The following is a 15,790-nucleotide window of genomic DNA, read 5'->3' as shown; positions in this document are numbered from 1 at the left end:
CCACTCTTGATATCTTTCTCAAAAGTTGTGACTTATGTTTTTCACGAGGGGCCAAAATGTAATACAGGTCTAGGACTTCAAATATTTACATGTTAGGACGAAAATTGGACTTATAGGTTACTGGAATGTTTAAATTACAACTGTATAATATAACAATAAAAATATTCAATGATCCTAAAGATTTTGTTTGAACGTCTCCTGGTGCATGTCAGAATTCATGAGTACTTTTTTTTTATTGATATTCTTTGGCCTATGTAAATCTTTTGTTAACCAAATCCTTGAGGAAAACAACTATTATTTTTTCCATAACCTCAATGATCAAATAGCATAAGCACACAGCAATTTCATACTACGATTTTAAGAGTTTATAAGTTCAAATAGATAATAAAAAGTGTAAGTCACATAAGGAATGATTTTAGCCAAGTGTAAATTCAAAGTGAAGTGGATGGTGAACAAAAACACAAACTAAAAGCAAGGATACAAATTTACTTCACTGAGACGCAGACAGGATGAAGGATTCTCATAAATACGTCGCACAATGCTCCTGTCAAATCTCGAAAACTCTGCATCCAAATTAGCTATGTGCACATGTGATTGTGCACAATTTCCATTTATCTGATAATTATTTTTTATTGACTGGACATCCATAATCCTAAATCAAGGCCAAATTGATCTAAGAGTAAAACAAAGTTCTTTCAATAAAGATATCATAGCTCAGATGATGTCTACGGCCAAACCTCCATCAGCAATAATAAATTTTCCACCATTCCAGGATTAAATTACATGTGTGGTGAGTCAAGGGAGCAAAAAAAATCACAGTTGACTATGTTGATGACAGAGCAAGCAGTAAAGAATCGAAGATCACGAAATGATAATTAGGACAATAAGAAAGGCTACGAATGAGAGAATGTTATCACAAGCATGAGTCGCTACAAGCTTGTTTAAATGCTGCTAAAAAGCAACCTTAAACATACAACACTGATTACACAGAGCAGAATAAATAAACTTATGAGCAGAGTCCACATTGTCTTTCATTACACATACCAAATCAATGAAAATGAAAGAAAAAATAATGAAATATAAAATGTGTGATGTGATCATTGGATACACACAGAACAAGTTGGAATGGAATAGAGCAGCAATCTCAATTTGCACACCAATACATACTTACCAGATATTTTTTACAGTACTAAAAATAGGACTAAATAAAATCTGTCCGGCTATGGACGTATTAAGACAGTAGACCCTCAATATACGATATTAAAGTATTCCCGTGGAGCTATCATAACGTGAACTCCATCGAAAGTCGAATCAAAAATATTTTTTCATTAAAGAGCATCAGTGAATGTAAATACAGAACCGTAATACGTAAGTGAATGGTGAAATATGGAATTTAAACAAGCGTGCACATAAAATCAGCATATATGTAAGTTGAACCCATTGTAAGGCAGGGGTCTACAGTACATGAAAGTTGTTCACAGAACATGGCAAATTTGCCACACTCTCCTCTTGAATTTATGCATAAATCAGAATATATGATTACTTTTTAACTAAGGGCTTGAGCATTAACTACGTAGGAGATTTCATTTGCAAACAAAAACTCAAAGAATTGCCAATAGGCACATAAAATTGTCCAGTCACGTTTAATGAAGTTTTCCTATCACATTGCTGCAGGAAAAAAGGAATTTTCTAACAACTTGAAGATAAATCTTAAGGAAATCCAATAATAACCATAGCCGACTAGGCACATTTTGAAGTACCTCTTTTGAGGGGACTGGTAATTCAACTGCTTTGTCATTACAAAATTACTATCCTTACCACTGAATGGGAATGCTACAAAAATTCAAGTAAGAATAAAATTTTTATGACAGAGCAAATGGCCGGAAGTGCTTTGAAGATATTTTTAATAGGCAACAAGAAAATATACCAGTGTTTTTCCAAGGCTTTCAAAAAGAATGTATATATAACTTTTTAGGAGATCTGCCACCTTATTTCTAAGCTGTGGGGAATGTATCCTTTTCATCTGAATGTAAATATGATATTGTTTAATGCCAATCTGATTAGCCTGAAAGCCCTATAAATGCATATCTTCCACTAAACTAGGCATTATTTGGTAACAAAAATTACATAATACAAGAGCAAATCATGGCTAAATTATATATGATATAAACCAGTATAAACTAGTGAGTCATCTTATACCTGAGTGACTGCTCCAAGATTATTTCTTAGCTCTGTGTATACCACTGCTCAGTTTATCATAACAAACCTGGTTCCTGGTTCAGTATCGTGCTTTCAAAATACTTTGATACCAGATTAGTAATTAGCTTCAAACTGTTTCACATTGATCCTGAAACATTGATTGCCAGTAAAGTTGAAATCAAACTTTTATAAAATCACATTTCTTGAACAAGATGCTGATTATTCTCCCAATAATCATCAAAGAAATAACTTTGATCATTTCAGTTATTTCTACTCATGAAATTGGATGTGCGCAGTGGCGTAGCAAGGAATTTTGTTCTGGGGAGGGGGTCCAAAACCAGAGCGGAAAATTTTTGAAAAACAGGGTACTTATTATAGGGTTTCAAAGTCATTTTAAAACTTTGCATAATAGAAAAAACTTCATTTTTCAAAGAAATATTTTGTAAATTCATGATTTTTCAATATTTTTTTTCTTTAATGAAGGAAAATAATTGTGTTTTTATATTTCGGGGGGGTCCAGACCCCCCTGGGTACGCCACTGAATGCAAGTGCTTTTTATATCATTTTCAGATGGCGTAACGTCATTTAAACCTGTACAATGGGGTCAGCACTATCAGAGTAACAAAGTTAAAAAGTGATAAGATCTGATAAAACTTGACCTGGTACAGTATGTCGGTGAGTATTAACGCAATTTATAAAAAAAATATAATTGAAAATGAAAAATATAATTAAATTAATTGCAAAAATGAACTTCTCCATTAAGAAAAGGTGCCGGTTAGTGATTGGTAAAACCGAGAACAGAACTGACACATCCCTAATTTTCCGTCAATTAAGGATACTTCATTTAAATGCTGTTAGTATCCATGGTAGGAAAAAGGCAGGAGATAATATTTGGGAACACTTCAGAAAATAAAGTTAGAGAACATGCAAAAGAGAGGAGTGAGGGCGTCAATCCAGCGCAATGAAGGAATCCACAAGGAAGTAATGGAATCAAATTACGCACTATGCAGCGAATCAACAGTGGGACATTTGCACAAATGGAAGTTAATGTATATAACTGGGTGCAGAGAACATGTTTTAGAACAATATCTATGTTCATACTGAAACAGTGTCTGTAAATATGTGTTATCCAAGCACTTGCACGTGAAGTTGGATTCATGAGTATTGCAACGAATCAATTATTGCCACATTTTTTGAACTGGGAAAATGGCCGCCTGTTGAGATACGGTGCATACAGGAATAATGCCTGAGGTAGACAAAGAAATTGGACTTTGAGTAGTACCACCTTAGCAGAAATGATTATTCAATGTTTATCCAGTTGATATTAATGCATTTGCCAGTCCATTTTCATAAGAAATCTTTGATTTACAAAGACAATAATATGAAATATGTACCCCTTAAAGCACACAAGCTTCTACAAACTTTTTCTGTTCGCCTTACTTTCAAGTTTCAACTTGCTGCAGAATGATGATATCATTGAGTAAAGGCCGCTCTACCCAGCAAATGATTTCATTCGCATGATCATTCACGGTGTACGACGGAACAATTCGCGAATGAACCTTCATGCGCATGATCATTCAGTGAAAATTAGAACATGTTCTATTGTGCTCGCATGATCTGGTGAATGATCACGTGATCATTCACCGTGTATAGCAGCCTTAAATGCTGATTTCTATCTAAAAACTGACTTCCTGAATTGGCCTTAGCATAGAGGTTTGTGAACCAAGGTTCCACCGCATGTACCGTCATCAGAAAACAACATTATACTTTATTATACAAGCTTCTCACATCACTCCAGAAGGCTAATTGTTAGAGGCTATGCCAGATTTGTTGAAATACTCGTGAATCCATGGTTAGCCTAAATCCCAGTAACTTTAAGATTAGTATGACCCAATCTCCTAATGGCTAAATGGTGAAGCATAAATTGAGGCAAAACCCTCGCACAATAAAAACTCCAAAATGATGAAGATTACGCATTATTCAAAATAGAAATTATGGGATGAACCTCATGACCTAAACCAACCATTTCGTTCAACAAAAAGATTTGCCACTCCATTTAGATGAGGATAATCAATTCCTGATTCCTAAGATACTAGGAAAAGTTAATCCAACCATTACTTGAATAAACTAGGTGGAGCATCTGAGAGAGGAAATACTTAGGAAATTAAAAACGATTGACTTGAAAATTTGGACCAGATAATCTGAAGTTTTAAAGAGAGGCATATGGAATGCTTGAATGAAAATGAAAAATAAAAACAACTCAAAGAAGACTAACTGTTACTAAGAAATAAGAGTCCAGACACATCGAAGAGAAATGTTAGCCTTTAATTCACCTTAAGAATATTCAGCTCAAGAAAAACATTATACATTATAGTTTAGTAACATTGTATTAAACTGTCCTATTCTTGAAATACTACCAATACAATTAGGTGAACACAAATGTCTAAACATTGATTTAAATGAAAAGAATAGTAAATTAAAATTATTATCCTATCTTAATCAGAATATGCCTTTTAAATAACATATACATATGAGTGAGAAGTCCATGAGATTCGAATATATGGGTCGAATGTCCAAAAAACCACAAGATGGCATTGGTAAACACAAAAGGAGCCAGACATTTGGAGGCATTCTGCCATTCTGTGCAAAAGCTATCTCTTGTTCCATCAAAAAGAGGGAGCAGCTGTTAAGGGTATTACGTACGGCCCCTCTCTCCCCTTTCCGAAGAGACGGACCGTAGCATATTTTTAGTGTTTGTTTGTTTGTTTTCTCTAAGCAGAGGGGGGCAAACTCACGTCCCATCCTGGAGCCTGCGTCGGACTGTGCTCAAATCCATGGGGGAACGGATGATCTTCCGGTAGGTGGGGAACTGTTTAGTGTTCACCGGCAGGAGAAATGGCCACGCATCGTCATGCGCCTCTAACAGTGAGAGCAGGCCCCCACAAGCAGCGAGCTCCCGCGCCGCCGCGCCCGTCGGACCCCCCTGGCTGGCTCCACCCCCCCCACCACCACCACCACCCCCACCTCCTCCTCCCCCTCCTCCTCCTCCCCCCCCACCGCCCCCTCCGCTCTTCTTGGGGCGGGGCTCCTTGCGCGTGGGTGAGCACGAGGGGCGGCTGCCCCCGGACGAGGACGACGAGGGGCAGGGGCCGGACGAGGGGCGGTGGTGGCCCCCCTCGGCAGAGTCCTCCCCCCCACTCCCCTGCACGCCACTGCCCCCGCCGCCCCCTCCGCCTCCCCCGCCACCACCACCCCCTCCCCCACTGCCACCCCCACCTCCGCCCCCTCCACCCCCACCTGTCCCCCCACCCCCCTCCGACTCGCTTGCTTTGAGCCTCCGACCCCGTTTCTTGGGCTGCTTGGAATGGCAGTTGGGGCACAGCCACTTGCCCCGGGGAACCTTCGGACAAACACACACAGTAAATACAAGGAATGTGACATTACGATACACATAAAACTGCAAAAAACACCCACTCAACCAAAGACAATAACAGATGATCAACACGGTAAAGTCTGGGAGGTTTTAGATATTCAGAGGGTCTGAATAGAGCAGATCACGGTAGGGACAGGGGGGGTGGCTAGATGGAGAGCCTGGGGGTCACCTCCCTGCAGTAATGGGGGTCTGAACAAGATCACCATTTTATGTAGTTTATTTAAATAAATAAAAGATCATAGCACTTTTCCACTAATTTTTTTACTGCATACAACACTTTTCGGCTCACAGAGCCATCATCTGGTAGAAAACCATGTACTTGGTCCAGACCATGTTCTGGTGAGCTGTGAGCCGAAACACGTTGTATGCAGTATAAAATTTTATGAAAAATTGCTAAGATCTTTTATTTATTTAAACATGTCTAACTTCCAACAATTGAAGCCTGAATCTGTTGAACTTCTTTTATCTAGTGCTAATTGGATACCTAAGGGGTGGGATACAGCATCCTTGAGCCCCTGTCTTGATCTGCCACAGGGTCTTAATATTTAACCAATCAGTTGGTAAAAAATCGTACATCCTAAAAAAAGAGACAAACGGGAAAAAATTCCAAAGTTTCTAAATGGGAGAACACAACATTTTCTATTGGGCGGAATTCTAAGGATATCGATTTTCTAAAAATACAAACTAAAAACTCTTGATGTGGATATAATGAAGACTAATGAGTAAATGTGTCAGCTATTTCTTTACACTCATTCTCCATTCTGGAAATTACTCTTCTCAACCAGACTTTTTGATAACTTTATTTTCACTTTTGGAATGATTGCCGAGGTGACCATAAGCATTGTAAACAGCAATAAAGCATACTAGTTGGATACACTAATAAAGAGCACATTCCTGCATTATCTGGCACTACTGTTACTGCTGCGGCGAACAGAAGGGAAAACAGTATCTCCACTGCAAACAAAGCTGTTATTTCATAACAGTCAACAGTAGCTGCCATTGACAACTTGGTGGGAAATTATAAATTATGCACATCATAGCCATTTTCATATCCTATACATATTTACAAATAGAAATTAGGGAAATTTTTGCTCGGTTAACTTCAATACACTGAATTATGAACATTATATCTCATTTAGGAGCACACAATGTGCTAGCAAACAAGCCAGTTGCTCTATTATAGAAAAAGCAAACAAACGTCAGTTTACCGCCAAGAGGCATTGTTTACTTTCATGGCTTTCTTTGAAGGCATTGCTGCCGTCCATGGCCTACAACATCTGCATTAACTTTCGCGGAGAAAAATACAGTGAAACCTCGATATAACGATACCCCACGGTGCACTAATAAACACTCGCTATAGCGAATTGTCGCTTTACCGGAGGTGGAGCAAATAATAGCCAATATACCTGTTGCAAACAGATATACAGGAACAGGAGTGGTGCGGCGACAGATAAACATCTATCCGATAAACGTAAGCATAAATTCAGACGAAAGGCGATGTTTTTTTGCATCACTAAATTTCCTTACTCAAATAACGACTAACTATTCAAACAATTTATAAGCGCCGCACTGAATAAAAATCATGCAAAGCATTGTTTTGCCAATCATTATATTTATCGAACGACAGTTTACCACATAAATTTGAGACTGAGCACTCCATTAACTTCATTTCTAACAGATCGCTAGCAATTACAGAGGTTGAGGAGTCTTCATGAAAGTCTTCCGGCGGTGAAACCCTCGCTATGGCGAGAGCCAACACCGAAAGGGTCTCGTAAAAACGAATTTTTTAACACGCTTATTATAGGGTCAATTGACGGTGCATCGGCTATCTCTCGTAATAGCGGGGGTGTCGCTATAGCCCGTACTCGCTTTAACGAGGTTCCACTGTAATCAATTGAATTATGTCACTGTTTAATGTGCAGTTCTGTCAGCAGATTTCAGAACACTTTGGCAGCACAGTCAGAGAATTTATGATAATATGATATGCCCCTAAATTGAGTATCTGCCATTAAAATGACATTTTTGAGACTTGTGTGCTTCAGTGCACAATATACGAAATCGCATATCCAAATGATATCTCCGCACTTATGCCTTGAACAGTTCAAACATTAATCAGCTAGCAATAACATAAAAAAATAATTACAAATGTATCAGTTCCACTTTATTTTAAAAATTTCCATCCCTGCATCACCCTGAATTTTGAAGTGAACTTCCAATTTTTTTTTCACTTTTCAATCCTGTTTTTGACCAAAATATTTTTCAATGCATATCTTGAAAAAGATAGATTTCAGGCACTGAAATTCATCCTCTCATACAAATATTACCAGCACTAAAAAAAGTGGCCTTTTAACAATTAGCCAAAGGAAATCTTTATCAGAAGCTTGTCAACAGAATTTTCAGCCTACAATAATGCAGATCATAATCCACCCTTACTGGCTACCACATCATCCATGAACACAACATTCTGCTTTGAGAAAACCTTGAAACTCACCTTATTGATGGGGGGTTGTAGGCAATCTGTATGGTAAGCCCTTGGACATTGGTCGCACTGCACTAGATTTTTCCCAACCTTGCGTCCACACACAATACAGTTCCTTTCACCAGTCACCTTGTTGAGGCATTCATAGCAGTACCTGTCGTAGGCAAGAAAGATAGTTTTAATCAGCATTAAAATAACAATACCAACATTTAATGGGCTTCATCAAACAATACATTGACAACAATTTTGTGATTTAAAAAATAACACAAACACACAGCAATGTTTTATGATGCAAAAGGGTAAAAAACTGATAGCATACCATTTTCATTCATCTCTCAAAATAATCTCGAGAAATAAAAAAAGGCATTTTCTACAGAGAAATCCTTCATAGCATCTTTGATTACTTTTTCCTGATTACAAAACAACTTTTACTTACAAAGGACAATATTGTTTTGTGTTTGTTTTTAGTTGTGTATCTTTGTCCTTATTTCAATTTTCAATACACAATTAGCAAAGATAAGCCAGGAAATTTTAATTTACTCCTGCAATAACCAATTGGTGACCCCGACGTGATACTTTGCATGAATCAACCACGTGGCTGCGATTGGTTTCCGAGTCGTATTTCTTCACGAGAGAGCAGTCTTCAACGAGAAGGAGCTTACTTCGACTGCTGCGCGACCGCATGTGCAGTTTTCCTGACGAGCGTCATCACGCCTGTGGAAACCACGCCGGTGGAACGACGGAGCGAGCGGCTGTTCTGCCGATTCTACCTTTCCTGTCGACGATTGCCGTCTCTGGTGAGTGTAATCATTTTTGGTTCTGGCTCTTCCTTCTCCCATTGTAATCCTCAGTATCCTTTGATGCAATAAGTTACCAAGCTAACATGAGTGAGGATCTTAAAAAATTAATTCATAAGCGGGGTCTAATAAAATCTCGCCTCACGAGGTTTAAGGCGTACTTGGACGACGAAGAACGAGACCTCGCGGAGTTTCAGTTATCAAGCCGTTTGTCAAGGCTGCGAGAGTGCTGGTCGGAATTTGATTCTATTCAAACAGAAATTGAATTATTACCATCAGAATCTAAATCTGTAAGCGAAGCTCTTGCCGAAAGAGAAGCTTTTGAAGATACTTATTTTGAGTTGGAGACCCGTTTTGAAGAGCTTATCAAAAGTGGAACTTCAACTTCGTCAAATTCGCCTCCAAACGTCAATGCCTCAATCGCCGGACTCCAGCTGCCCGCGTTAAATTTGCCATCTTTCAGTGGAGCATACGAGTAATGGGTTCCATTTCATGACACTTTTCAGTCTCTAATTCATGATAATGCATCGCTCTCTCCCATTCAAAAACTCCATTATCTTTAATCATCTTTAAAGGGAGCGGCTTCTCAATTACTGGATAGTTTAGAGATTTCTGCCACTAACTACCAAGTGGCTTGGCAATTATTAAAGGACCGCTATGAGAATAAAAGAATAATCATAAACAAGCACGTACAAGAAATTATGAATTTCCCTCCGATAGCCAAGGAATCGGTGGCAGCGTTAAGGCGTCTCTTGGACGAAACTCTGAAGCACGTTAGAGCCTTGAAGGCTTTGGGTCAACCCACAGAGCAATGGGATACCCTATTAATTCACATAGTTTCCCATAAATTGGACTCGACAACAAAGAGAGCATGGGAATTAACATTGAGTTCAAATGAACTACCAGTTTTCGAGGACTTAATTTCATTTTTATCCCAGCGTTGCAAAATCTTGGAGGCATCTGAAAATGATCAGTGCGCTCACCAGAGGTCCATTCAGTATGTACCCCCGGGAAAATCTACAGTGCATTCTCGTCCACCGGGGGAATATTCTCGCAAGTCAAGCGTTCATGTTGCCGCGCAACCCTCCTCTTGCGCGTTCTGTGAGAAGGCTCATCAGCTATTCCAATGCAGCGCTTTCCAGAAGTTACCGACTTCTGAGAAGATAAATAAATGCAGAAATCTAAAGTTATGTATGAATTGCCTGCGCCGGGGCCACATGACAATTAATTGCAAATCGACTTCATGCAAGAAATGTGGGAAGAGGCATAACACATTATTGCATTTGGAGCAACCCATTCACGATCCTTCCGCCTCCTCCACTCAACAGCCTCAAACGGCCGGAAACGAGTTTTGCCTCCACAACAGCGATGAATCTCAACAAATCATTTTGGCCACTGCCATCATCAACATCGCGGATTCGCGAGGCCATTTGCATAGTTGCAGAGCATTGTTGGACTCTGGTTCTCAATCGAATCTCATAACAGAATCACTTTCTCGATCCTTGGGACTTAAAAGAATGAAGGCTTCCAAACCTATTATGGGCATCAATCAAAATATATCCCGAGCATCTCATTATGTTACTACTAGCATCAAATCAAGGATAAATGCTTTCACATCGGAACTAGATTTCATAGTTCTGCCCCGTATTACCGGGGATTTACCATCAACAACAGTGCGTTGTTCGTCATTTCATGCACCCAAGAATATTCAACTCGCTGATCCCTGCTTCTATCGCCCCAGTAGAATAGACTTACTTCTTGGTGCCGAGATATTCTGGCGTCTGATGTGTGTTGGCCAAATCCGAATTTCTGATAACTTACCTACCCTACAGAAAACTATTTTAGGATGGGTGGTATCAGGAAAAATTACAACTAACGTTTGCTCACCTCATTCATTACCACCAAGTGTCTGTAATCTTAGCACACTAGGGGACAGCTTGGAGGATACTATGCAGAGATTTTGGGAAATTGAACAAGTAAATAAGAGGGAAAATTTTCTCTCAGAAGAAGAAAAGGCAGTCGAAGAACATTTCAAACGCCACTTCAGTCGCAGTTTGGGAGGAAGATTTTCAGTTAGACTTCCGTTTCGCCATGATCCACACTTGTTAGGTGACTCAAAAACCAATGCACTTCTTCGATTTAAAAAATTTGAAAGGCGATTTACGGCCGATCAACAATTAAAAGTGGAATACGGCAATTTTCTTAATGAATATTTAGAACTGGATCACATGGATTTGTTGGATGAATCTGATTCTGAGAACCATACATCAAAAACAGTGTTTTATTTACCCCATCATGCGGTCATAAAACAAACCAATGCCGCTAAAAAATTAAGAGTTGTATTCGACGGTTCAGCGAAGAGTTCAACTGGCATTTCTTTGAACGATATTCTGATGGTCGGTCCAGTGGTCCAAAGGGACTTGTTCTCAATTCTTCTTACCTTCAGGTCATACGCTTTTGCCGTCACCACGGACATTCAGCACATGTATCGGCAAATTAAGCTTCAATCACCTGACACCGACATGCAGTTAATTTTGTGGAGGGATTCCGTGAAGGAGGAATTGAGGACCTATCGCCTAAACACCATTACCTATGGATTATCGTCCTCATCTTTTTTAGCCACCAGATGCCTCTTGCAGCTAGCCATCGATGGACGAGCGGAATTTCCTTTGGCATCAGCAGCTTTGGAAAACAACTGTTACATGGATGACATCATGTCAGGAGCTAATACACTCGAGGAGGCCTTAGAATTGCAAGCAGAATTGAAGAAATTGCTTGAATCTGCTCAATTTAAACTTCATAAATGGTGCGCAAACCATCCATCTATCCTAGAAAGGATCCCGATCGAAGATCAAGAAACATTGTATCAACTCCCAAATGAATCTGAAAATACCATCAGGACTCTAGGGATGCAGTGGCAACCAATGATGGATCATTTTTCTTTTATTGTTCCTCCCATCGATAATCAAGTTCAATTTTCAAAACGCAGCATTTTGTCTGATATATCTAAATTATTCGATCCATTGGGGCTCTTAGGACCAATAATCGCAAAGGCCAAAATAATAATGCAGAAACTTTGGCAACTCAAGCTGCAATGGGACGAATCTATTCCTACCCATATCCACACTGAATGGTTGGAATTCCGACGGCAGCTTGCAGAAATCCATCGGATACAGATACCCAGAAGTATTATAAATGGCGGTGGAAACCACAACGATGACCAGCTGCATGGATTCTGTGATGCTTCCGAAGCTGCGTACGGCGCCTGTATTTACGTACGTTCCGTTAACGACAAGGGAAAAATAAAAGTGACATTATTGTGTGCAAAATCCCGAGTCGCTCCATTAAAACAAATGACTATTCCGCGACTGGAACTTTGTGCTGCATTATTATTAGCGCAATTAGCTTCAAAGGTATCAAGTCATCTCAAGTGTCAGCGTTATTTTCTTTGGACGGACTCGAAGATAGTTTTAGCTTGGCTTTCATCCCCATCTAAAACTTGGAAAACATTCATTGCTAATCGGGTTGCAGCGATACAGGAGCTAACTGATAACATGGAGTGGGGCCACGTTCCCTCTTCTGAGAATCCGGCCGATGTATTATCCCGAGGTTCTTTTCCGCTTCAACTTCTTCACTGCAACTTATGGTGGTCCGGGCCAACTTGGATAAGTGATTTCAACTCAATTCCTCCATATGAACACCATGCTGATGATTATTCCGACGCGCAGCTTGAGAGAAACTCTGATTACCTCCAGGTCCATCTTGCTGTTCATGTTAGCAGCGATATCTTCAAGAGATTTTCATCATTTTCCCAATTGAAGAGGGTCATCGCCTATTGCCTCCGATTTGTAAATAACAGTAGGCTACCGAAACGTCAACGAAAATTAGGAATACTAACTTTGGGCGAAATTCAAGATGCTCTGTTTCATTCAATTAAGGTCATTCAATCTCAGCATTTCGGTCCAGAATCAGAAGCTTTGAGGAAGGAAAAGGAGGTGCCCCCTAGAAGCAACCTGAGATCCTTAAACCCTTTTCTGGATGACAAGGGTGTGATCAGGGTGGGCGGCAGACTTGAAAATTCACGACTAAATTATGACCGGAAGCATCCAATTGTTTTGCCAAAAAATGAGCATTTTACTGAATTGATAGTAAAAGAATTTCATATATTATCCTTACATTCAGGACCTCAAGTGCTCTTATGTGAGGTTCGACAATTTTACTGGCCTATTCATGGCAGAAAACTAGCCCACAAGGTAGTAAGCAAATGTTTAAATTGCTTTAAAGTGTACCCTTCCACTTCTAAGCAACTCATGGGACAACTTCCACCTCCAAGAGTGGCACCCAGCAGAGCCTTTAGCAACACTGGCATCGATTATTTTGGTCCTGTGTGGTTTCGACGGGTGCAACAGAGGCGCAGTCCACCCGTTAAGGGCTACGCGGCTCTTTTCATATGCCTTTCCACAAAGGCTATCCATCTGGAGCTCGTCAGCGATCTTACTACTGCTTCTTTTTTGGCAGCTTTGAGACGCTTTATGGCACGCAGAGGGAGACCGCATGACTTTTACAGCGACAACGCTACCAATTTCGTGGGAGCAAGAAACAAGTTGATAGCACTACGCAGATTATTCCAATCACAGCAGCATCAATACGAGGTCTCTCGCTCTTTATCAGAATACAATGTGGCGTGGCATTTCATACCACCCAGGTCTCCGCATTTCGGGGGTCTCTGGGAAACAGGCGTCAAATCTGCAAAACGCCATCTTCTACGAGTGATCGGCAAGGCTATCCTTACGTATGAAGAATTAACTACACTGTTAGCGAAAATTGAAGCTTGCATCAACTCACGCCCTATCTCCCCCATGTCTAACGATCCTAATGACCTAATGCCTCTCACTCCCGGCCACTTCCTAATTGGCCAACCCTTAACCTCAATGCCAGAGCCAGATTTGATTGCTCTCCAGGTCAACCGACTGTCGCGGTGGCAACATGTGCAGCAGCTCTTCCAGGCCTTCTGGAGGAGATGGTCGACGGAGTATTTGTCCAGTCTTCAGCAGCGGACCAAGTGGACAGTTAAGTCGGAGAATCTAAGAGTTGGGACTCTGGTGCTGCTCGTCGAGGAAAACCAGCCCCCTCTTCAGTGGAGGACCGGAGGAGTGTTGGAGCTTCATCCAGGGGGAGATGGCTTATGCCGGGTCGTTATCGTAAAAACCTCCACGGGTGTTTTTAAGAGAGCTATTAACAAGCTGTGCATTCTACCAATTGAGAATTAAGAATGTTTTGTGTTTTCATGTATTATTTTCATATCATTTATTTCAAAGCAGAATCTGTTTCATTTTTAGATTTTTATTATGCTCTTTTTTTTTTCATACCAATTGTTTATTTTTGCATGTCATTGAAAGCGCCTGCTTTCAAGGTGGGCGGTATGTTGAAGCACGGACGCGAGGTTACGGTTCCAGCGCCTCACGCCGTCTGCTGCAGCCCAACGCGCATGCGCGGGAATACTTGAGGCGCCCTCTCTCGCCGCTCCGGCCTCAATTCTCGTCCGCGCACTGACGCTCTCTCTCTCTTACTACAACCTCAACGGCGTGCGGACCTGATCCAACTGCATCAGCCGAGCACTATCAACGAGCGCAGCCTGCCTCATCCAGAATGTTTTTAGTTGTGTATCTTTGTCGTTATTTCAATTTTCAATACACAATTAGCAAAGATAAGCCAGGAAATTTTAACTTACTCCTGCAATAACCAAACATGTCTTCAAATATGTATCTTACAGTGGCATTACCACTGATGAATTGTTTTAAACGTTTGGTCAAACAAAATCCCACGTATGATAGAGGTTAGGTCTTGATGATGACGATCGATTTATATTATTGCTGCCATCCCAATTCATGGCAAAGTATTAACTAGTTTTAGGGAAATGTGTAATGAATAAAATGTCATAAATTAATTTCAGCCAATGAGTAAACTTATATGCATGCTACTAAATCCAACATCACTTACCAGTCACCTTCAGGGATATTCTCCATCTTGGGACGAAAGCAGTACGTATGATAACCCTTATCACAACCATCACAGAGCAGCAGTTTATCTTCGTTGTCACCACTGTGGCAAAACTGGCAATTCTGGAATAACAAAAATAGAACATGAGCTAAACATGGACAGCATCCCTTTCGATATTTTATCCATACACTAGTGCAATCAATAATAATAATGGTATTTATCAGAGGCGATCAACGGCTCAGGTCATTGTGGCCATGAGGATAGGGTAGGGAGGGATAAGTGGAATGAAACCAAGCATTTGGCATTAGCCTCCTCTTACAAAAGGTGCCACGGGGACCACGGCTTAACATCTCATCTGACGGACAGAGTGGACTACTCTCAAAGTTCCCCTCTAAACAACACTCAAGCAGGGATCAGGCTATCTCTGAAAAATCTCCACCATAGCCACGATTTGAACCTGGGCCTACAGATCATGAAGCAAACATACAGGCAGCCGTAAGAGCGGATCCAGGATTTTTTTCTGGGGGGGGGGGGAGGGGGTGCACTAGGGTCTGACAAGTGAAAGTCTTCTCATAATAGGGATTAAAAATAGCATACAACAATTACAGAATAAAATATTCTCTTTATTTTAATATGAAAGTTATAAATATGTAATCAATTGATTGAGGCTCCGTAATAGACATAAAAAAACTTATGTAATCATAACCGTATTAAAAATCTTGTCTATTTTTAAGCACCTGGGGAGGGGCACATGCCCCATCCCCCCTAAATCTGCCTATGAGCAGCCATGCCTAGCCAATTCCTAGATAATAATGGTTAACCATATTTTGACCTTTGCATGATATTCTGGCAATGCATTTAATTTTTAATCATTTTTATTTA

At 40.3% G+C, this 15,790-nt stretch overlaps 1 protein-coding gene across 1 annotated transcript in view; it reads right to left on the bottom strand.

Annotated features, from left to right (window-relative positions):
• Positions 1-5,108: 5,108 nt before the first annotated feature.
• LOC124168732 overlaps positions 5,109-15,790 on the bottom strand; it is a 183,875-nt gene continuing 173,193 nt past the window's right edge. Inside the window, exons 30-34 of the mRNA XM_046547000.1 lie at positions 14,909-15,030; positions 8,124-8,265; positions 5,497-5,599; positions 5,257-5,433; positions 5,109-5,116 (exon numbers count right to left, since the gene is read on the bottom strand). Of these exons, the coding sequence (XP_046402956.1) occupies positions 5,109-5,116; positions 5,257-5,433; positions 5,497-5,599; positions 8,124-8,265; positions 14,909-15,030 (552 nt within the window). The remainder of the gene's footprint in view (positions 5,117-5,256; positions 5,434-5,496; positions 5,600-8,123; positions 8,266-14,908; positions 15,031-15,790) is intronic.

This window comes from Ischnura elegans, chromosome 12, assembly GCF_921293095.1.
Source record: "Ischnura elegans chromosome 12, ioIscEleg1.1, whole genome shotgun sequence".
NCBI classification, from domain to species: domain Eukaryota; kingdom Metazoa; phylum Arthropoda; class Insecta; order Odonata; family Coenagrionidae; genus Ischnura; species Ischnura elegans.
This window is presented reverse-complemented; position numbering and strand designations above follow the sequence as displayed.